This window comes from Lissotriton helveticus, chromosome 3_1 (assembly GCF_964261635.1).
Source record: "Lissotriton helveticus chromosome 3_1, aLisHel1.1, whole genome shotgun sequence".
Classification (NCBI taxonomy): Eukaryota; Metazoa; Chordata; class Amphibia; order Caudata; family Salamandridae; genus Lissotriton; species Lissotriton helveticus.
Genome location: NC_136061.1, coordinates 22,946,567 through 22,970,162, shown reverse-complemented (window position 1 = coordinate 22,970,162; position 23,596 = coordinate 22,946,567). Strand labels below are relative to the sequence as shown.

At 49.0% G+C, this 23,596-nt stretch overlaps 1 protein-coding gene across 2 annotated transcripts in view; it reads left to right on the top strand.

Annotated features, from left to right (window-relative positions):
• SLC4A3 (solute carrier family 4 member 3) overlaps nt 1–23,596 on the top strand; it is a 513,414-nt gene that overhangs the window by 202,941 nt on the left and 286,877 nt on the right. For both annotated transcript variants that reach the window (XM_078679131.1, XM_078679132.1), the window contains exon 6: nt 1,679–1,859. In XM_078679131.1, coding sequence (XP_078535257.1) covers nt 1,679–1,859 — 181 coding nt within the window. The remainder of the gene's footprint in view (nt 1–1,678; nt 1,860–23,596) is intronic.

Genomic DNA, 23,596 nt, shown 5'->3' with positions numbered 1-23,596 from the left:
TGGTTGTTTTTCTCCTAGTGCACGTGGTGCTAGTGAGGTCCTGGTTACCAGTGATTACTGGTTGTGTGCTCTATTTTTATATTTTGTGCTACAGTGATTTATGTTCTCTGTCCTAAGTGCTATTTCTAAAAGTGTTACTTCTAAAAAGTGCCTATTCCTGACAGTGGTCCAGGTGGCCCTGTCTTGTACATATCCCCTGTAAATTCTGCCCGTGCCTCTGGCACATTGTAAAGTGTGTGTTGTATCTAATGTTTTTGGTGTAATACAAGGCTATTTTTATACCTAACCTTGTGTGGAGTTTCCTTTGTGGTGGGCCTGGGTGTTGTTGCTGGGGTGCGTGCGCAACTACTTAACTCACATCGCCTCCAAGTTTAGCCTTGCTGCTCGCGCCACGTTACCTAGAGGGTGAGCAGGGGTTATCTTGGCGTGTAACTCCCTTGCCCTGACTTAGGAGTGGTGGTCTCTGACTGACTTTGGCGAAAGCCCTGGCCAGCCGGGGATCCCATTTCTAACAGTCTTCAGTTCAGAGTGTATTTGCAACGCCCAGCCAACACGTGTTTCATCAGGGTGGTACACCCACGACTTCGTCAGGGCTCTAAAATGTACAATGGCCGCATGTTACATACATGTACTTGCACCACATACATCATAAACTCATTTGTATCACATTAAGGTGCTTAAGGGTTAGTGTGAGTTTACAAATCAGACTTGAAGAAAGGGGTATTACAAGAGATAGACCCGGCCCCTAGACAGGCCTTATCATATCACCGTGAGTAATGTGCGCCCACTATATCTTAGTGTCGCAAACATGCACTTTCCATTTTGGTCATTATAATTCTTCCTAGTGATTGAACAAATGTGCACTTCAAACGGTCACCCGGGCTCGTCCGTGACCCCATGGACACCCGAGTAAGACGAAAATATAGTGACCCCCCCACCAGTTGCACTGCCCTTGCTCACTTTCCTGTCAATGTCATAGAACTGCATCATGCTTAAAAAATTTAAAACACTTAAAAAAGTGATTTTGCTAAACATGTTCATTCTACATTATGTTGTTATGTGAAGTTTGATCCCTGGTGTGAATGGTGGGAAAAGCAGTGGTGCTATCCATTACAATGCTTGGGACTGTGACAGTTCATATATGCCATGGAATGTTGTCTTGTATCCGTGGAGTTGGCTTGATTTGTGGGTGGTGGGAGTTTTCTGTGACAGTTCATGTATGCCATGGAATGTTGTCTTGTATCCGTGGAGGTGGCTTGGTTTGTGGGTGGTGGGAGTTTTCTGCGACAGTTTATGTATGCCATGGAATGTTGCCTTTATCCGTGGAGGTGGCTTGGTTTGTGGGTGGTGGGAGTTTTCAATGACAGTTCATGTATGCCATGGAATGTTGTCGTGTATCCGTGGAGGTGGCTTGGTTTGTGGGTGGTGGGAGATTTCTGTGACAGTTCATGTATGCCATGGAATGTTGTGTTGTATCCGTGAAGGCGGCTTGGTTTGTGGGTGGTGGGAGTTATAGAGAGTAGCGTGAGCCCACATTGGAGAGGCTCAGGTTGGTGAGTGGTTCATTTAGTTGCAGGGGCTGGTAGGATGATGGTTTGGAGATGCAGGGTGTTGGACTCACGCGTGAAGGTCGTGTAGAAGCCTCAGAGGTTCTCAATGCTCTCTACATCTCCCCCAGGTGTTCGTAGAGCTGAACGAGCTGATCTATGATAAGAACCAGGAGATGCAATGGAGGGAGACTGCGAGATGGATCAAGTTTGAAGAAGATGTGGAGGAAGACACGTCCCGCTGGGGCAAACCTCATGTGGCCTCATTGTCCTTCCGCAGTCTGCTGGAGCTGCGGAAAACCATCACCCATGGTGAGTGATTCCAACAGGTACCTGGGATGTGGGACACAGCTTCTGTTCTGCAGGACAGGTCTTGATCCAGCCTCACAGGCGCTGCATGTCTTTAACCCCTTATCTGCGGGGTGTTCTCCCCCCGCTGTGCGGGGGGCCGCGCGTGGCGCTGCTGTGCTGGTGACGAATTTGCTCGTCATGAGGCACAGCGTAGCTGCCCTCATGATGAGCTGAGCTCGTCACAGCCACACCCGTTTTCGAACGTTCAGCACAGCTGGGAAATTATCCCCACGTGGGAACGTTCCAACGGCTGTGACGAGCTCAGCTCGTCATGAGGGCAGCTCAACCGTCCCTCATGACGAGCTGAGCTCGTCACTAGCACACAAGGGGTTAAGAGCCTTTCACTGTATAGTTTTGCCAGTTTTTGGTTTTTCCTTTCGTACTATAATCCAGAGACAATATGTGGACATTGCCTGGGATGTAACCTTTTTCAGATTGCTGATTGTCAAAGTTGTTGGGTAGCCATTCCAGATGGGTGGCACTGTCAGTCAGATCTCGGGCATTAACAGGAACTTCTCTAACACCATCCATATTGAGTTATCAACATCTCAGTGCAGCTAGTCCTTGTGAGACACATTCACACCTCTTCATTGACTCCTGGAAGCAGACCCTGTCCTCCAGGGTAGACTGCAGGGATTTCAGGCTCGGTGTGGAATGGTTATGTTTAAGTTTGGAAAAGTTCCCATTAGAGAGGCCAGCATATAAACTCGTGCCGTATTCCAGGCTGGGCACAACCAGAGCAAGATGAGAGAGAGTTTGTCAAAACAGTGCAGTAACTGAAGAACCTCTGTCAGTAGCTGTAGATGAATAGGGCAGGTTTGGAGACCACATGTTATTGGAGGTAAATCACTGTTAAAGAGCGCTCCTAATTTATAAACTCTCTTAGCTGGGATTTGAGGAGACGTCAGTTCCGAAGAAACTGAGGTGAGGGAAGATTGTATTGTGTTGCAATCACACTTCTTCGGGAAGTCGTCTGCAGAGTGTGTAGGGTCTGGGGTGCCCTGCACTCCCCGGTCCTCCCACAGTGAGGTTTCCCTCCCAGGGCTGGTCCTATCCCCAACTTGACAGAGAAATGTCTTCCTCTTTGAGCTCCAATTGCTGAGGGTTCAACACAGGCTTTTCTGGGCCTCACAGATCAGGCTGCAGGCTAGTCTGAGGCGCACAGAATCTCGCAGACGGAATCCATCGGGCTAAGTATAAGCCGATGGTCACAAAACTCCTTTATTTCATTCTATTTCCGCTGTCCGATTGTTGTAAAACAACCCATCCATGGACAGTGCCGTAACTTGAGGGGGTCCCGTGCAAAGTACATGGAGGGGGCCCCCATGCTCTGGAGCCAGTCTGGAGCTCTCAGGCCAAGGGCCCATGTACAGGGCTGGAGGGGGCTCCTGGAGCTTGGAGCCCGCACCGCAGGGCTATTGTTAGAAATGGGGATTTCTGGTTGGCTGAGGCTTGCGCCAATGCCAGACAGAAACCACCACTCTAGTCAGGGCAAGGAAGTCACCCGCCAAAGAAAACCCCTTGGTAGCTTGGCACGAGCAGTCAGGCTTATCCCGGAGGCAATGTGTAAAGTGTTTGCGCGCGCACGTAGCAACAACACCCAAGGCCCACCACAAAGGAAACTCCACACAAGGTTATATATAAAAATAGTCTTTGTATTATACCAAACACATTAGATAATAAACACATCATTTAAACTGTGCCACTAGCACAGGCGGAATTTACAGGGGATTATATACACAGGACAGGGCCACATGGACCACTGTCAGGAATAAACACTTGGTAGAACTAGCAGTTTGTAGAAATAGCACTTTGTAGAAATAGCACTTAGAACATAGAATAATTGTAGGACCAAATAGCAAATGTAGCACACAACCAGTAACCACTGGTAAAAGGTAAGTACACCCTACGCAATCCTAAACACCATAGGCATATATCACGCAGGGAACCATGAACTCACTAGCATAACCTATACTAGGAAACACAACCTCCTAAGCATAAATCATATCTAGAGGTATCAAGACAGGGTGCGCAAAACATACTACACACAGTACATTTCCTAACACCCAAGGCATTAGCACATACATCGCATCAGGGTCCAGGTTGCGCCACTGCACCACAACCTAAACGTAGCAGCTGCCCACTACTTGCTGGGCAGCTGAGGACAGGAACAGGGCCTAAATGCTGCAGCTGGCACTAAGTGCTGCGCATATGTGGAAGGCCAAGGTAGGGATGCAAAGTACAGGTCCCTAGAAAGAAAAGAACCTAAACGGTGCAGCTGCCCACTACTTGCTGGGCAGCTGGAAAAGTTAACAATGCGGCATGGGCCCTCACTGGCCCTTTAAACAAATTGCACCAAACTGAGCCCTCTGGCTCTAAAAGTAATGTGTCCCCAGGAGCCATGTAGGCTCTGAAAACAATGGGGGCTTCGTTGGAGCCCTCAGGCTCTAGACAATAATGGGGGCGGGGGAGCCACCTAGGCTCCTGAAGAAAACATGCCCCCTGTCGTTGGGGCGGCCCTCTCGCAAGCGGGGCCGCCCGGGTGCCGACAATGCACCCCAATATGGCCATGGATCTAGGGACCCCCGCGGGGCCCTCTCGGCTACCAACTCCATGTGGGAGCGGCCCGCTGCCAGCCGGGGCGGCTCTGTGCCCGCCTCCCCCCCTTCCGGACTCTTGTGAACTCACCGGTCGAAGTGGAGGCAGGACTTCTATTTCCTCAGCGTGGTACCTGCGGGGCTCTTCCTTCATCTCGGGAGCCCCGCCGACCTTGCACAGCGCTTCTCTGCTTGTGGCCGGCTCCGGGGTTCTCTACCGCTTACAGGAGCCCCGGGCAGCCGGAGGCCATCCCTAGGCCGGCTTCTCTTCTTCGTGGGACTTCCACAAATCCCAGCGCGGCGGCGGGCGGAACTTCCCTTCAAAACCGGAAGTCCTGCCCCGCGTCAGGCACTACGGTACCTGACTTCCTGTTTCGCCCCCGGCTACGGCGGTGATTTCTCAGGGGCAATAACGAGGGGTGGGCACCCTCGAAGTAAAAAATAAAAGTAGAAACGGGGTGGGCACCCGTTAAGGTGCATTTAAAAAGGGGTGGCACCCTTAAGAATTAATATCAATAAAACGAAGACACAGGGTGAGCACCTGCGCACTCGGGGCATTCCAATAAGCGGACATAATGCAGGGTGGCACCTGCAAGCAAGATATAGGCGGAATCAGCAGGATGGGCACCCGCAATTAACCCCACACCACTACGGGCAGGACAGCTCAAAACAAAGCGCTTCCCAGGCGCTAAAGGAGACAGAAAGGTCCTGGAGACGTTTTAAAAAAAAAAAAAAATTTATTGCAGAATTATATATAAAACACCGGGGTAAATCAACCATCATCACCACCTCAATACAAGGTACCATACAGTCTCAGGATTGTACACAGCCCATCAGCCCACATCCCGGAGGCCGGGCGGCGCAACTGCAAAGTCCACCAAAAGGTCTCCTAGTATGTTACAGAGGGATTTCCGGTCAACAACATAACGATGCATCTGCTTTTTTAGTGCTCCTCAACAACTCTCCCTCTCCCCCCAGCCATCCCCTGGAAGAGTCGTTCCTTCCATGTGAGCAACACCCGGACCCATTAGATCTGTGTAGCAGGCCCCTCTATTACGCTACTATGTCGATTCTCCATGTCCCCTTCTCTTCGCTACCTGCTTCCCAATCCCTACCAGGGTGGCCAAAGAACTCCCCCCATTCCCCCCCCTCCCCCTAACTGCTGCTGATGTGGGTTGTGACAGTGGGTTTCGGACAGAATGGCGCGCCATCAATGAAATTAAGTTTTCCCGCCTCCAGTTTCATGGAACCTCAATCTCCGAAAGTCTCTCCTCCTCATCACCTATCAAATAATCACACAATGCCTGCACAATCGTCTCCCAAGCCCTAGCCATCTCCAGGCTCCTCTCATTCCCCATTCTGGTGGCCTGCCGCATTCTCAGTACACTCTCGCACCTCGACCATTTCAATAACTCATTCGTCCATCTCCTCACAGCAGGGCCCTCCTTAGTTTTCCAGCGCCATGTAATCTCCCTCTGGGCCAGCATAAGCCCCAGATCAATGAACTTGCTCGTGATTTTCGTTTTCGCTGTGTGAGGAAACCTAAGTAATAGGCAAGCAGCCATGTCAAACTCCACGTCCCTATCCGTGACCGCGTTCAGAAGCGCACCCACCTCAGGCCAGTATGTACCCAGCCTCGGGCAGTCCCACAACATATGATCGAGTTCAGCCTCTGGTGCCGAGCACCTCGGGCATGCCGCTCCCTGCACCTGAAAGTACCGGCGGAGTTTCCCTGGGGTCAGATAAGCTCTATGCAAAAGGAAAAAGTGTACCTGTTGGAACCTTGCATTCCTACTACCCTTCCACGTTCGCGCTATAATGTGGCCCCAATCCACATCCGGTATAGGCTTGCCAATACTTTCCTCCCATCTGGCCTTCAGCGCCGTGAGCGGTTCCAGCCCTCCGTTCAACATCTGTGATTGGAGACAGGTTACCGCCTTGACCGTACCCGCAGCCATCACCACGTACTGACAAGCCAAGGTCGTGTCCGGCTCCGTCAGTCCCACCTTCCAGTGTTTTTGCATTGCTGCAGAGATCGCCGCATGCAGGAGATAACCCCCATCCGGGAGGCCAAATCGCTCTTGCAGCACCTCAAACGGGGCCATTGCTCCCTCCACAAACAGATCACCTAAGACTTGTAGACCCAGCTCCTCCCATTCCAACAGCGGAGACCAATCCCCTCCGTGCGGCAGCGCCGTCAGCATCCCGAGAGGGATCTCCGGGGCATAAGGTCGCGCAGCCCGCTCACGCTTCAGGCTCCTAATCCAGCACAACCGGAGGGTTTTTTCCTCTAAGGTGAGCTCACTCAATGCCAGTCTCTGTTGCATGACTATATAGGAGAGGACGTGCCTCTGGATACCCGTCCCACAAATCCGGTCAGGACCCCTAAATTTCCTAGCGACATTCTGTGTCAGAACCTGGAGCTGGGCTGCTAGGTAATGCAGTTCGAAGTCCGGCACTGCCATCCCTCCCTCGAGTTTGGGCCTAGTCATGTTGTGCAACGCCACCCTACGTCTGCCATGCCCCCAGAGGAACTCGATAACCAACGACCGCAGGTCCCTAAAGATCCGCTGCGGGATCCAGACCGGCAAGGTTCTGAAGTAATACAGCAGTCGAGGGAGAGCTACCATTTTTAACAATGCCACTCTACCCTGCACCGACAAAGGAAGGGAGGCCCAGAAGGACATGCAGCCACGCAATCCCCTGATACATCTACCTATATTGCCTTCTAGAAGGCTCGCCGCGTCATGGTAGATCCGGACTCCCAGGTACGTAAAGCATCTGTCTGCCCAGACCACATCTACTGCAAGAGGAGGACACCGGATATCCGGTCGCAGCGGGAAAACACACGTTTTACTCCAGTTCACCTTAAGTCCTGAGAATCCGCCGAAGGAGGAGAGCATCCCCATAGCCCCACTCAAGGCCGCCTCCGTGTCCTCCAAATACAGCAACAGGTCGTCATGTTACAACGAGATGTAGTGAGTACTCCCTCTATAGTGGATTCCGTTAAAGGAAGCCCCGGTCCTGGCCAGCGCCGCCAGTGGTTCCATCGCGAGAGCGAACAGAAGAGGGGAGAGCGAACATCCCTTCCTAGTCCCTCTGCGTACCGGATAAGTGGATGATACAAGTGACCTCAATCGCACCCTTCTCAATGTCCACCGATAAGACGGCCGACGCACAGTCCGAGCCGTTATTTAGCTAACTGCCCCATCCCAGCTCAGAACCTGGCTATATGCAAATTAGTCTGTCCCTGGCCCAGTGCTGGGATGGTGCAGTGAGCTAAAAAACGGTGATGGATCAAGCCCTGATCTTTGGACTGGGTAAGAGTGGTCTGCTTAATTCAGACACTCTGTTCATCACCACCCCCTTTTCTGAATCTGTATAGTTCTAGCCACGACCAAGCCTCATCAGGGGTTTGGAAAAATTGAGTTGCGCCGTCCAGGATTACTCTCAGTCTGGCTGGAAAGAGTAGCGAGTATTGTATTCCCTCCTCCCTCAGTTCCTTCTTGACAGCCAGAAACGTTGCCCTGCTCCTCTGAACTTCCTGTGTGTAGTCCGGGAAGATTGTGACCGAGCTATTGTCCACCTGGAAGGGTCCAGCGGATCTCGCCCTTTGTATCAATAAGTCACGGTCTTTGAAATGAAGGAGCCTGGCCACCATCGGTCTGGGGGGACGACCCTGCATGGGCGGGCGGGACGGGACCCTATGCGCCCTCTCTATCGAAAAGAACGGAGATAAGCCCTCGGGAGCAACGACGGATCTGAACCAGTTCTCCATATACGCCACTGCATCGTCCCCTTCGATTTTTTCCGGCAGGCCCACTACCCTTACGTTGTTCCTGCGGTTGCGACTTTCGGAATCCTCTGCCCGCTTCTCCAGCGTCGCCAGTCGGGCAAGGACATCGGACAGTTTGTGCTCTGCAGTGACTACTGCCGGTTTCAGCTCCTGGAGAAGCTGTTCGTGTTCCTTCACCCTGTCGGAGAGTTTGGCGTGATCTGCCCTCAGGAGGCCCAGTCCCGTGGCCACCTGCGCTATATCCTGGTGCAGTGTCTCCTTGGTCGCCGTGATCGCCTCCAGTATATTGTCGAGGCGTACATTCAATCTGCGTTCCTGTGCCGATGCATCCGGGTATTCCTGGAGCGCGCCGTCCATGCTCAGCATATTCATTTGGCCCTGATTCAGCCCAGCCTCCGCTGCGCCACCAACATCAACCATCCTGGTTACCGCTCGGGCCTGTTCAACAGCTCCTAAGGGCGGACTGTTCAGCCGTGTCACCTAATCACCGGGCGTGGAAACCCCTCTGTGCCAGCCTTGCGTGTTCACCAGGCAGTAACTCCCCTCTTCAGGCTGTAGATCGCCCGATGCGAGGGAGAGCACTCGAGCGATCAAAATGGCCGACCCCCAATTGCTCCTCCCGGGATCAGTCCACCTCTCACTAGTCGGTGGGGCCTTTGCCAGTCACTCTCAAGCCCAGTCTCCTCGTGTCCTTGCGCTAGCTGCTGATTCCCCACCACTCCGTCCCCGGTCCCATGCGAGAGCGAAGAGCATGGGGGGGAGAGAGGAGTCCCTAGTCCTTCCGCAGCCGCAGACCTCCCGACCCAGATCGGAACCTTACGCTGCGCAGGGGCCCTCAGCCGCCCGACGCGACGTTCGCCGGTGTCACCCGATGCTGGCCACTCTGATCTTGGTTGGCAGCGCTATTCTGGGCCAATTCTGCGCCAGCGGCAGCAGCCGAACTTTAGCCACTTCAGGAGCCTGCGTTGCGCTCTCCGTCACCACAGCCGGTCACTCCTGCCCGCAGGGCATTGCCCAGGGCTCCCGCTGAATAACCGGCTTTCCGTAGCTCCGGGGATCCGCTCTTCAATTCCGCCGCTCCGCACCTCCAGGGGCCTCCGCCTCTCTGATGCCCGCCCTCGCTCCGGCGCCGCCCCCGCCGACACTGCACAGAGCTACGGGGCAGCCCCACTCCCGAGGGCAGCGAAGAACAACGGCGGGGGAAGGGCCCTCCGATCGCAGACCGCGGTGCTGCCGATCGCTCACCGTCTCGCGGTCGTCGCCGACCCCCTCCGCGATATCGGGCCACTGCACCGCGGCTCCCACCAGGCAGCAGCTCTCTTTTCACTTCAGCCGGAGAGCGCTGCAGTCCGCCGATCTCTGTCCACCGAGGGGAGCCGCCGCCATCTTAGGTCCTCGGTCCCAGTCCCCCAGCAGCGCCGTGCCGGTTCTCAGCACCGCTGTGGGGCATTCGCCGTCCCCCCAAATCTTACCCCAGTGCCTCCGATGCGGTGGGCAAAGCCTCCGGATGTCTCGCCAGCTCAGAAGCGAGGGATTCCAGGAGAAATACGGGATCTGGGAGGGAGCTCTGGGCTCACGCCGCCATCCCAGTCGGCGCCCAAACCACGCCCCCACCCTGGAGACTTTAAGGGCAAAGCAAAAAGGGTCCTAAGGTCCTGGAGCATTTAAGAATGGAGCCAACAGCTCCCAACAAAGTAAAGTCCCTCAGGTATCCAGGGCTGGGCAGGGCAGATGGGTCCCAAAGAAATTCTCCAGCAGCCAGGGCATCCAGGGGCTGGGCAGGACCCAGGGAGGCAAGCCTTCCCCTGGGCCCCAGCAGCAGCACGCCCCTGGTAGATTCAAGTCAGGAAACAAGAACATTTTACATGAGGTCACAGACTCTTTTTATACACACAATTCCTTTGTCTCTGGGGTGCAGGGTGGGGGAAAACAAAGACGCAGCTGGTTCTGGAGCACTCCGTTGTGCTCAGCCCCTCTCCCCATTCACAGGGCAGGCTAGGGACATCAGTCGTACTACAGGGGGCGGAGCCAGTATTGTGTAGGGAAGGCCCAGCCCTATTCAGGTCCCAGGTGCACTCCTCCCACCCATCTGGCGGTCAATGCCTCTATTCACCACCGGGGCAGACCCATCCTGACTCCTGGAGCCAGGCACACCAGCCAGCTCCAGCCAATCGCAAGCTAGACACTCAGTCAATTCATCTTTATTACACAGACATGCCAACTTCGAGAAGTGGCATTTCCACACTAGACACAGTAAATCCGCACACATCATCGCGCAGCATTTACTCTCACAAGTTCGCACATACCAAACTCGACCCTGCACTACCCACACATCAGGAACTAACATGGACACACATATCCCCCATGCATTGGAGTTCTGGACTTTTTGGTTCCGTCCAGAGGTGTCAGGGAAAACACCCGAAGACCCCGGAGTTCAACCTGTCTCGGTGCACAAACAAACAGAAACACGGGCTTCTCGATGGTGGCGTCAAAGACCAAAGGTTTATTACTGCAGGGACACAGAAGTCACAGAAACTACACATGGGCAGTATCTAGGAGCCTGTTCAATTTGTACAAAGAGGGTTGCTCCTTATATACTGAATATTGGGCTTCAGGCAAATTCTTTACATGTTAGCACATTCCAAAATCTTTGTGTCTTGTACAATAAATATTTGGCGTTGCACAGGAATCGTCAACAATATCTGATGTTAAAACATTACGAACGAGGGGTTCCCACTATTCCATCATAATCCCATGTCAACTTTCCATTCAAGACCCGGACCGCCTCATCGTAAATTTCGTTACCTCCCCCTAATAAAGGCCCAGAAGGAAAGGAGCAGAGCCAGGTGCAGAAGATAGAAGAGTAGGATAAGAGATGTTTGTGGGTCGTAAATGGGCACGGCTACCAGCTTCGGCCGTCTAATCATGATCAGGCCAACGAACACGAGAACCAGTATAGCAGGACTAGCCTCAGGCTGAGGAGGCCGCTCTTGCCGAGTCATGCTGCCACAGCGTTGCTGGCCTAAGGTGCACGTGTCACTAGCAAGGTGAATTGCCGGCTAAAGCCTACGTGTCCTTAAATGAAAAGAGGTCATAGCGTGTCCATTGACTATGTGAGGGCAAGGAATACAAAATGGCTTCCTTGTTCTAAGATGGATGCCACGGGTGGAACAGAAATGTGTCTGTAACAGGAGTGCTCTTGCTCGTAGCATAGCGAAAACACCAGGATATATAAAATGGATCATTTGCGGTTCACTGATACCAAAATTATGCATTTGCGACAATGTTACAAACACGGGTAAAATCGTCACGGAACCTCAGACCCTCCTTTTGCCCTTACATAGGCAATTACTCAGTCTATGTCAGAATCTAACTCTATGCTCATTATGTCAGTGACATGTTGTTGCATCATCATCCTGTCTCGTGCCTTTTCTCCTAATGCAGGTGGTCTTCTGAAACAGGTTGCAGCACAGAGACTACAAAAAGCGGGACCACATTGGATAATAAGGCAGCATGAGAACAGAAATACTAGGATGACACCAATGACCATCAGAACCTTCCATCCCCACGCTGATACCAGAGTCCAAAACCACTCCATTAAGGACCAGTTTCCCTTGTCTACGTGTATAGAGTCGGAAATCTTGTGTAGCTTAGAGATCGCTTCATAGACGGTTGGAGCATTATTGGGAATAAAAACACAGCAGCTCGATTGGATCATTCTGCATACCCCACCTCGATCTGCAAGTATTACGTCTAGAACCATTCGGTTCTGTAACGTCATGAGACGATCCGCCTGAAGCTCAGCTGTTAAGTTACTAAGGGCACCAGCAGTTTCTGTAATAGTAGATTCAACTACCCGTGTTAGTTGACGTAGATTTCTACTATTGGCCATAGGCCCCCAAAACGGAAGGAAACCTTTGAAGAAGTCTCCTGCTTCCTGACCAGCGGTATCTTCCTTGCTGAAGACACCCCTTGCTACTCTGGTCTTGTGATAATCAGAGGAAGCAGTGTATGTCGGAGGTAACAATCGAGCAATATAACATGAACCTGAGAAGTCAGCAGGCAGCCATGTATACGCTCTGTCTTGACAGATGAAGTAAGTACCCCTAGCAGTAAGGAAGGCAGGGGAGGAGTTAGACGGAAATACGTAAGTCTCAACGCACTCACTCCTCCCTAGCTGAGCTCTCAGATTTCTCCCATTTCCTTGCAAACAGACCTGACCTCGGTGAGGCACGACCCAAACTGAAGTGGAGCTTTTACGCTTGCTTTCTCCCAAACTAAGGCGATACTCTGTAGAGTTCCAACTCAAATACACCCGTAATTCATCTCTAGGGTATGATGGAGTATTATTGACGTCTTTAATCATGTCAATAATTCCCTGGACTAAAGCTTTGTTGGCTGAGTTGTATTTAGTGGACCGTGGTGGACGCGGAGGATAGGTCTCAAGGGCATATGAAAAAATGGTCTGAAAGGCCTGAAATGATCCATTATAGCTAAAAGGCAAGACTAGATAGGGAATGCCTTTATCCATAGTGTGAGGTATCAAGCCACACACCCAGCAGTCTGTAGTATTAACTACCAGTTGGTGTTGATGCAAGAGCTGTACAAATGTATTGTTAATAAATTCAGAGCGTCGAGCTTGTTCGTGTTCAGGAAACGAGTGAAAAGAATGCATAGAAGAAACCGTAGAAGTAGTAGGATCAAGGGGAGGTACTGTAGTTACCGGCATAAAAATCAAATGCACACCAAAGATGATTCCACCCACCAACGTTATCAAAACAATTAAAAATGTAACTGCACATTGCATTAGAAAGCATTTGCTGTGAAGTATTCTGTACAGTCTATTTCTGCGAACATAAATTGCATTCTTTCGTTGCAGCTCAGGAAGCTCCATCTTCTACAATCCGCTCGTGACCACTGATGATGTGTACGTAGATGAAAATGCCTCTATCAGTCCTGGGAGTTCCCAGAACTAACAGAAAGATCGACCTTATGTCTGACCCCCGCAGATTCAACTAGGCACACAGCCACGACCCTACGGCTACCCAGACGGCAAGGCAAAATTTTAAAACAACAAAAATAATAGTAAACTTCCTGGCTGGAGGCAATGTATCAGAAAATTCAAATGTGAAAATTGGCAGTTGCCTGCTTTATTTGTCCATATTGCGAGGTCGCAAGTTGTATCTCAGTTTTGCAGGAACTGTCTGATCTGGAAACAATGTATTTTCAGCTGACGTTACAATGTTCACGTTCGCAGATGGCAAATGTTCAGGGTTCAAAAGAGCAGTTTCAGGAGGAGAGTCAGAGTTTGATGTATCTGTGATCAGTTCTGCATCACTGAAAGGTATGAACCTGGGGACTTGTTCTGTTTCAGAGGCACCGATTCCTTTCTTTACCCAGTTGTCGTAAGGAAGTGGCAGAGGCACACGTTTGACATGTGTCGTATGGATCCAGTTCTTCCTTCCGGCCACTCGAATAGCAGTCCTCGTTGCCAACAAGACCTGGAATGGTCCGACAAATCTGGGTTGGAGATTCCTTGTCCGACCAAAATTTCTAATGACCACCTGGTCACCTGGTTTCAGCTGATGACCTGGACTCTCCGGTGGCTTTGGCAATGCATCGAAAACCTGTTGGTGAATAAGGCTCAATTTAGCAGTCAAGTCGAAAAGATAATCAATTAACATTGGGTATTCCAGCTGCTTAAATTCTTTCGGTCTAGGTACCCCCCAAACATTTGCAGGACGACCAAAAATTATTTCATATGGACTAAGCCCTACTCTAGAATGTACAGTTGCTCTTGTTGATAACAAAGCCAAAGGCAGTGCATCTGGCCAGGACAAATTCGTGGATGCTTGTATCTTAGCAAGTTTCAGTTTAAGGGTGCCATTGTAACCCTCAACTAAACCCGCGGACTGGGGATGATTCGCACTGTGGAACTTTTGTCTAATCCCTAGGCCGGCACACACACTCTGCATAACTTTCCCTACGAACTCACTTCCGTTATCTGACCATACAATCCGTGGCATTCCGAATCTGGGGAAGTACTCTTTAAGAAGGATTTTGGCAGTGGACAAAGCAGTATTGTCCTTCAGTGGGTATGCTTCGATCCATCTGGAGAACGCACAAACTACCACTAGGACGTATTTCAGATTATTACAACGATCCATGTGAATGAAGTCTAGCTGGATCACTTCAAAGGGGCAGGAAGGAGGAGCGAAGTGACCTGCAGGTGTGGGGATTCCCTTGCCAGGATTATGCATCAAGCATACCATACAATTTCTCACCACTCTCTCTGCACACTTACTAATCCCATCATTCTTCCAAACTGGAGCCAACATCTTACAAATCCCTTTAGAACTGATGTGCGCTGCTCCATGTGCCATCGTTACTACTGCAAGCACATACGCATCAGGCAACATCCAACGCTGTTGTTCCGACAAGTCAATCCAACACCCACTCGAGTCCAATTTACCCGTGCTCTCTTTCCATGCACGCTTTTCCTCCTCAGTCGCCTCTTTCTGAATTTCCTTCACGCTTTCCACTGTGTCCTCACACATTCCAGACTCAGAAATCCATCTTGCAGACGTTGCAACATACATTCTACTCATCATATTTCTAGCTGTCTGTTTTGCAGTCTCATCAGCAAAAGCATTCCCACGACCAACATCATCCGTGATTGCTTTATGAGCACTGCATTTCACAATCGCAATTTCAGTCGGCAAGGTTAGAGATTCCAACAAGTCATTAACTAGCTGGCCATGTTGAATCTTAGTCCCATGGGACGTAATGAAACCTCTCTCTTTCCACAAACGGCCGAAACTATGGGCCACGCCGAACGCGTACTGACTATCTGTGAACACATTCACTCTCTTTCCCTTAGCTAAAACGCACGCTCTTGTCAGCGCGATCAATTCTGCAGCCTGGGCAGAATTCTGACTCACTCTCGCAGTCTCCACAATCGTACTCAAAGTCGTTACTGCATAGGCAGCAGTTACATCACCATTCTCCAATTTGAAGCAAGACCCGTCAACATACAACGTGCCATCTGGATCTGATAATGGAGTGTCTTTTAAATCAATTCGTCCTTTTGTTTCTTCCTCAGTTTTAAAACAACAGTCGTGTGGTTCGGAATCACTCGACTCTTGGCTAGTCGGCAACAATGTTGATGGATTCAATACATTGCATCTTTTGATCTGAATATGACTCGCTAACAGTGTCAGTTCGTAACCTGATAATCTAGCACTGGTAAGGTGTTGCGTCTTGGTTCGATTCATAAGTGTATCCACAGCATGAGGAACCATAACCACTAGCATATTGTTCATTACTAAACCAGCAGATTGCCGAATGGAAGCTGCAGCTGCGGCTGTAGCTCTCAAGCAACTAGGCAACGCTCTAGCTACTGGATCTAATGTTGATGAAAAATACGCACAAGGGCGTTGTTTATCAGCAAACTTCTGTGTCAAAACACTCAACGCGCAACCTTCTCTCTCATGGACATAGAGCGTGAATGGCTTACTGTAATCGGGTGTACCCAATACAGGAGCTGAACACAGTGCATTTCGTAACTCAGAAAAACTCTCCTGACATTCGGCAGACCATGGTACTGAACTCGGAACATTTTTCCCAGTCAAAGCTACCAACGGTTTTGCCAAAAGAGAAAAATTTGGGATCCATTGCCTACAATATGAGGTAATACCTAAAAAGGCACGTACTTCTCTCTGCGTGCTAGGAACATTCATCTGTGTAATTGCTTTTATTCTCTCTGGGGTCAACTTCCTTCCCTCCTTTGACAAGAGATGACCTAGGTAGGTCACTTCTTGGCAACAGTATTGCATTTTTGAAGGTGACACCTTGTGATTCAAATTTGACAAGTGATGCAATAAGGAAATTGTAGCTGTTTTGCAAGTTTCCTTGTCATCGGCAGCCACTAGAAGATCATCGACATATTGTATTAAAGCAGAACCAGGAGGAAGTACAAATGAGTCTAACTGGCTTTTTAATGCTTGACTGTAAATGGATGGGCTTTCACAATAACCTTGTGGAGCGCGTTTAAACCTGAAGCTTCGTCCTCCTAGAGAGAAACCGAAGATATCTCTGCTTTCCTCGGCTATCGGAATGCTGAAAAAGGCATTCTTCAAGTCGATAACTGAAAACCATGCTGCTGTAGCAGGAATCAACGTTAACAATGCAGTGATGTCTGGAACCTCAGGAAACTGTGGAATCACAATTTTATTAACCTCTCTAAGATCAATTACAAACCTATATACTGGAGGTTTTGTTGGGTCAGTTCGTTTCAGAATGGGCAGTACAGGACTATTACAGACATTACCTCTAGTTTCTTCTATAACGCCTTTCTTGATCAGATCTTGTACTATCAGTAGGAGCGCACGCTCACCTTCACTAGATATTCTGTATTGTGGAATTCGTGGAAATTTTACATTCGCCTTCAAAGTTACTACATATTGTGGAATTTCTAAAAGACCTACATCATTAGGACCAGTCGCCCAAAGAGTATCAGGGAGTGAACGCAGCTCTGGTGGAAGTGCATCTATCGACAAATACATTGGAGAGATGATTCTTTTACCCAACGTAAGCTGTACTCCTTCTGGAGAACAGTACAATGTCGCATATAGGCGTTTTAACAAGTCTAAACCAAGCAGATTTTCATTACAACCTGTCGTCAAAATCAGGGGTGCTTTCAATTGTCGGGGTCCAACAGAAATAGACAAAGGACCAGAAACAGGGTTGTGAACAGGGGCGCCTGAAAAACCTACTGAAACGTTTGTTGAGCCAGACAAAGGTGCGCCAGGGAGTTTCGCATGTATGATAGAACTTTTTGCTGCACCAGTATCCAACAGAAACGGTTCGACTATACCTGATGTTGCTACTGCGACATAAGGCCCACTCTGATCTACTGGAACTGATACTACTCCCTCTCTTTGTCCATGGCTGTCCTAGTACTCCCTTGGCTGAACTTCCTCACTAACGTCATAGTAATCTTCAACATGATACTGTTGAGACCTATTCTGTTGGGCAGATTGTCCATTTCGTTGGTCGAAATAATTAGAAGGGCGATCACTCGTCTGTGGAGGCATAGCACCTCTTCCTCGACCTCTAGAGTTTTGCATATAACCACCACGACCTCTCTGAGCTGCCGCAGCATTATTTTGTGCCCGTACTGGACACTCAGTCTTATAATGGCCTTCCATTTTGCAATAAGCACACTGATTCCATTGGTACTGTGGCCTCTGAGAATTATACTCCGTTCTTTGATATGACCCTTGCTGTGTATTGGTCTGATTGGTGCGAGGCGGATATGCTTGCTGTAAAAGAACTTTAGTTTTTAACTCTTTCGTCTTTTTATCTGATTTTTCTTTCTCCTCCTTGTCCCTATTTTCATAGTACTGGGCAGTAGCAAGTATTTGCGCAGTCGTAGAGACAGCCCACGCACTTTCAGAATTCTTTAATTTACCACTAAGTTCTGGCAACAGATTGTGCACAAATTTATCAACAAATAATCTCTGGCCTCCTTCTGTGCTCATATCCTGACCACTGTGATCCACGAAAGTCTCCTCGAATCTTGTGAAAAAGTCGGAGACGCTTTCGTCTTTCTTTTGTTTGCACGCGGACAATTTGTCCCAGTTAACGCGTAATGCTGGCATTAGGGTCTTCATTAAGTCGATTATTCTACCGGGCAAATTAGCAATTAAGGGTTCAGGTTTAGAACCACCTATTTGTTGACCATCCGCTGCAATTATAGCTGCCCAATCACCACCTAGGGCAACTGGATGATTCTCTCTACGAATTTTAGCCCAAATTGGTTGCGGTACTACATTACCAAATAGCAGATCTATGTCAGCTAGATTTAATACACAAGCGTCAACTGTTTGAGCCAACTCTTTGTAATACCCTGCAGGATTTTTACGCGGATCTGGCAAGGCCTGTTTCACTGCTAATACTTCAGCTCGCTTCCATGGAATATGTATCCATACTCTCTGGAATTGGGCCGGAGCGGCTGCAATACCAAGGTTGACATTAGCTTGCACAGCTTCACGCCAAATTGGTGGAACCTCTCTCATTGGATATTGACGATTTTGTTTCGTACTACGTTTCTCTAACTCCCTCGGTGAACGAAGGGATGGGTCATTCCTATAACTTAGAATCAGTTCCATCGCTTCTTTTATATTTTGTCCAACTATCATACCTGCAGCAAACTCTTTCTGAACATTAATTAATTCTTCTAGATTTGATTCAGGGTCATCCTCTTCCAATTCCTCACGTAGAAGGAAACACATTTCATCGAACACATATCGTTGTGTCGGTTCATTCCATTGCATAAATGTATCTAATACATCTTGTACATTATATCTTCCAACTTTCGAAATCCATCTAAGAGCAGTGGAATCTAGTATCCCTCTTTCTTCAGTACTGGGAAGCTGACTACGTCTCTGCACAGAGTCAGAGGTAGGAGTCTTAATCAGAGTTTTATAGAAGGGAGATAGAATATTAGAGACAGAATCAGTGATTCTCCGACGAACAGAAAGCGGAGTCATAATATTAGCAGAAGCAGTAAATAGAGTAGCAGTTGGAACAGATAGATCAGGAACAGTAGGAGTAGCGGGCAAAACAGCTTGTGAACTAGCAGGTGTGAGCGATACAGGCATAGGTAAAGAAGCCGGCAACCCTGAAAGAGGGGGTGCCGAAGGAACATTAATAGTAACCACAGGAGGTACAGGAACTTGATTCAGAGGAGCGGGAACACCAGGTTGTCCAGCAACCGGTAATTGAACATTCGGTATAGGTGGAGCCGTAGCACCCTGTGCATACGGTGGGGGTGATCGTAACAAGTAAGATAACAGGGGATCCTTTTCAGGGTCCTCTACTATCTTAGCTGTACTTGATGGCAAAGCAGGATAGCACTTGTCTATTGCTAAATTATGCTCTCTATTGGCCACCTCCATCGCTTTCTCAGGCTCGTTGAGTTGCAGCTGCTTAGCAGACTGTTCTAAAGTCAACTCTTGCTCTTTCTGTTCTTTTTTCAACTTTTTAATTTCTCTCTGTTTAGATTCTTTTCGCCAATAACGGAAAGAATCAAACATTGCCGGCCGGGCTTTCTTCTTGAACAATTTCGTTTCTAAATTATCAAGAACTTGAGGTTCGAAACTACCATGCAGTGGCCAACTAAGGACACCATCTTTCTCTGTATAGCGGATCCATACCTCGTTATAAGAGATAGGGCCCACACCAAATTTGCAATATAGATCATAAAGGGGAGTTCCAATCGGAGGAACCAAACACGAGTCCTCCAACTGGGAATCACTGTTGCAACTAAAACAAGACAACATACAATTTTTCCGACTTACCATTTTATAACCCGGAACACAAAACAGACGAAACACAAATTAAAGAAAGGTGCGCACTCGAACCAAGAACTTAGGCCTACCAGAACTGACAAACGTATCGATACCCGAACTGAACTGAATGATTATCGTAACCAGAATAACCAGCGACAATCTTATAAAACCGAACCAAACCAAAAACTAAAAGGATTAGCAAAACAGAAACAACCCTTACGAAGTAACCAACTATCAATCACTTAATACTTAACTGAGGCACTGAAGACGTCACCAAGGAGAAACCCGTCACGTCTCGCCGTACTAAGGACTGCACCTCGGGTCCAAGACAGGGCGACGGTCAAGGCAACGAACCACTGCAGCCGTCTGAACGGGAACCCTCGTGGAAGAGAACGTCGGGCCACTTTTGCGATATGCCGGGATCGATGAAGTGGGGCGCCTCCCTCTGAAATCTTCACACGAAGCTTCTCGAACTCTTCAGGCTTTTGGACCGGTACCGAATGACGTCGCCCCACGTTGGGCGCCAATTGGAGTTCTGGACTTTTTGGTTCCGTCCAGAGGTGTCAGGGAAAACACCCGAAGACCCCGGAGTTCAACCTGTCTCGGTGCACAAACAAACAGAAACACGGGCTTCTCGATGGTGGCGTCAAAGACCAAAGGTTTATTACTGCAGGGACACAGAAGTCACAGAAACTACACATGGGCAGTATCTAGGAGCCTGTTCAATTTGTACAAAGAGGGTTGCTCCTTATATACTGAATATTGGGCTTCAGGCAAATTCTTTACATGTTAGCACATTCCAAAATCTTTGTGTCTTGTACAATAAATATTTGGCGTTGCACAGGAATCGTCAACAATATCTGATGTTAAAACATTACGAACGAGGGGTTCCCACTATTCCATCATAATCCCATGTCAACTTTCCATTCAAGACCCGGACCGCCTCATCGTAAATTTCGTTACCTCCCCCTAATAAAGGCCCAGAAGGAAAGGAGCAGAGCCAGGTGCAGAAGATAGAAGAGTAGGATAAGAGATGTTTGTGGGTCGTAAATGGGCACGGCTACCAGCTTCGGCCGTCTAATCATGATCAGGCCAACGAACACGAGAACCAGTATAGCAGGACTAGCCTCAGGCTGAGGAGGCCGCTCTTGCCGAGTCATGCTGCCACAGCGTTGCTGGCCTAAGGTGCACGTGTCACTAGCAAGGTGAATTGCCGGCTAAAGCCTACGTGTCCTTAAATGAAAAGAGGTCATAGCGTGTCCATTGACTATGTGAGGGCAAGGAATACAAAATGGCTTCCTTGTTCTAAGATGGATGCCACGGGTGGAACAGAAATGTGTCTGTAACAGGAGTGCTCTTGCTCGTAGCATAGCGAAAACACCAGGATATATAAAATGGATCATTTGCGGTTCACTGATACCAAAATTATGCATTTGCGACAATGTTACAAACACGGGTAAAATCGTCACGGAACCTCAGCATTCCTATGGGAGGGCAGGCCAATCTCACACACGCACTCAAAGAGCGCCCGCACTTTACACTGGGACACAAGGTCAAAGTGCGCAAAGACCAGAAATCACTATACTTATGTAATATTAAAAGGCAACAAGTTCAGGGGTGAACCTGCCAGAAGGGCCAAGTCCAACAGCTATTGTTACGCCGCTGTCCCTGGAGACCAAGGGCACTTCTGAGTGACGGGCATCACGTCCACCACCAAGATCGCTGCCCCCTCTAGCTGGCAAGAAGACTCAGTGAGGGCAGAAGAACGGACTCATGCTCTCATCCATGGGTGAAAAGCTGATGCAAACACTGTCTGCATGAGCTTCTGGGCCAGGCCCCTACCTGGAGGGGCAAGCTTTGAGGTTGAGCCTGGTGAGAAGCACTGCCCTGTTCTGCAGTGTAGGCCGCACGTCCCTACTTGCGTTGCACAGGAGATGTGAGTAGCAGTTTGTGGCTAATCCCCAGAGCTCCCTTCACTGAACGAGGAGTCGTTGGAGGTCTTGCATAGTTGTCCATGGTGGACACAATGGCTTCTAATGCCAGTGCTCGATGCTCACACTCAGCTGGGTATGGCCGATGCGGAAACTCTCTGGTACCTCCAGTCCCCACTGGTCACCAGCAGGTCGTGGGACCCTGAAGCCAGAGTCCTCTCCCTCGCCCGTCATGCTCAGCCCGCGTCCTGAGCACCTCAGCCAGAGCAGAGCGGGTCCGAACGCATCAACAGTGAGGGCCATCATCGGCCCCAACCCCGCTGCGGCCCAATGACAGAGCCGGAACCCATGATCCAGACCGGCTCTGTCCCCCCGCACAGGGAGAAGAGCTCACACTGACGTCAGATGCCCCGGCCCCTCTGCCCTTTGTGTAGTGTGCTCCCTACTGGTGTGTGAGATGGACAAAATTCGTATTTTTTCTTAGCCTAAGGATACATCAGAAGTCATCTGCCTCCTCGCTGGGGCCTGAACTGCATCTTTGCATCTTGGATCTTCCAGCAATTTGGTGAAACTCAGACATTTCTGAATATCAGGCGCCTGGAGGAGTCTTGGGTGGCTTGGCTTCCATGGACCGCACCAGGTTTTGTTACCCAGAATTCCCTGCACAGCTCAAACATTGATCAAAGAAACAAGATTGCCTCAATATTCTGTGACGTGAAGTGCAAGAATGTATGGGAAACAGAGAAGCTACCACCACCCAGCATTCCCACGCTTCTTCCAATAAGAACAGTACCTCACATGTGAGAGGTGACTCATCATACCTGTCAGGAACAGGCCAAATATCCGATCATGTGAGATCAGTGTAGTGTCAGTATGACCTTCACATGGTCACACGTTTGAACTAGTTTTGTTGCATGCACCAGGCCCACCAACACATATTGGATATCTTTTTTTAATTGAGCGAAATACGGAGATAAAGTAAAACTTGAGACTTCATAAAACAATGAAAATAACTAAACTAAGGGCCCGATGTAGGTAATCCCAGATTACCGATTCTTAAATACAGATTCATGCCGATTCGGTATTTAAGAACAGGCAAATGGGATGTAGGTAATTTTAACGAAAAAATTACCGAATCGGTAAGTTTCGGTAATTACCAAATTGGTAAATACCGATTCGGTAATTCCCATTCATTCCTGGGCCAAAGGAATGAATGCCAAAGGGGCAAACATTGAAGGGTGGCAGGGTGTCACTTTGACACCCTGTTGCACCCCTCAATTGTGTATGGGTGCACATGTTTCAGACATACATGCCCTAAGGGCATGTATGTCTGCAACATGGCACTGTTGGAAAAGCAAAAAAAAATGCTTTTTCCAAGGTTTTCATTATTTACCACAAACTTCTAGTTGGTGGTATATAACGAATCCTAAAAGGGAAAAAGCACTCATTTGAGTGCTCCCTACATAGCAAAATCGGTAATTTACCGATTCGGTACTTTAAGGAATCGGTAATTAACCGATTCCTTAAAATACCGATTCGGTAAATTACCGAATCAGTAAAATGCCCACCTACATCTCATTTTCCAAATACTAGTCGGTAACGTCCGAAATTACCGAATTTCGGTCGTTAACGACCGGTATTTGCCTACCTACATCTGGCCCATAATCTTTAAAACAAGATGGTATATTTGTCTTAAGCCCACTTCGTATAACATCCGAACATGACAAAGTATCAGATAAACCCAACCCAACTTTTCCTTCCACTTTCATTTCTAGATCAGATTTGAGCACAACTAAGTGACTCCGATTCCAAATTCTTCCATCCTCCAATTTAGCAGCATTTTTAAAGCATTTTTTAACACGAATAGGTTTTGAATATTTTGACCAAGACATTGCATCCACAGGAGCTTTAATGCGTACCAAGACACCTACTGTTACAGCAACTTGTTTTACCCTTTTTCTTTCATCAACATTTTTTTTGTGTTTTAACTGTAATCTTTCTTCTCTAGGGGGCATATGTA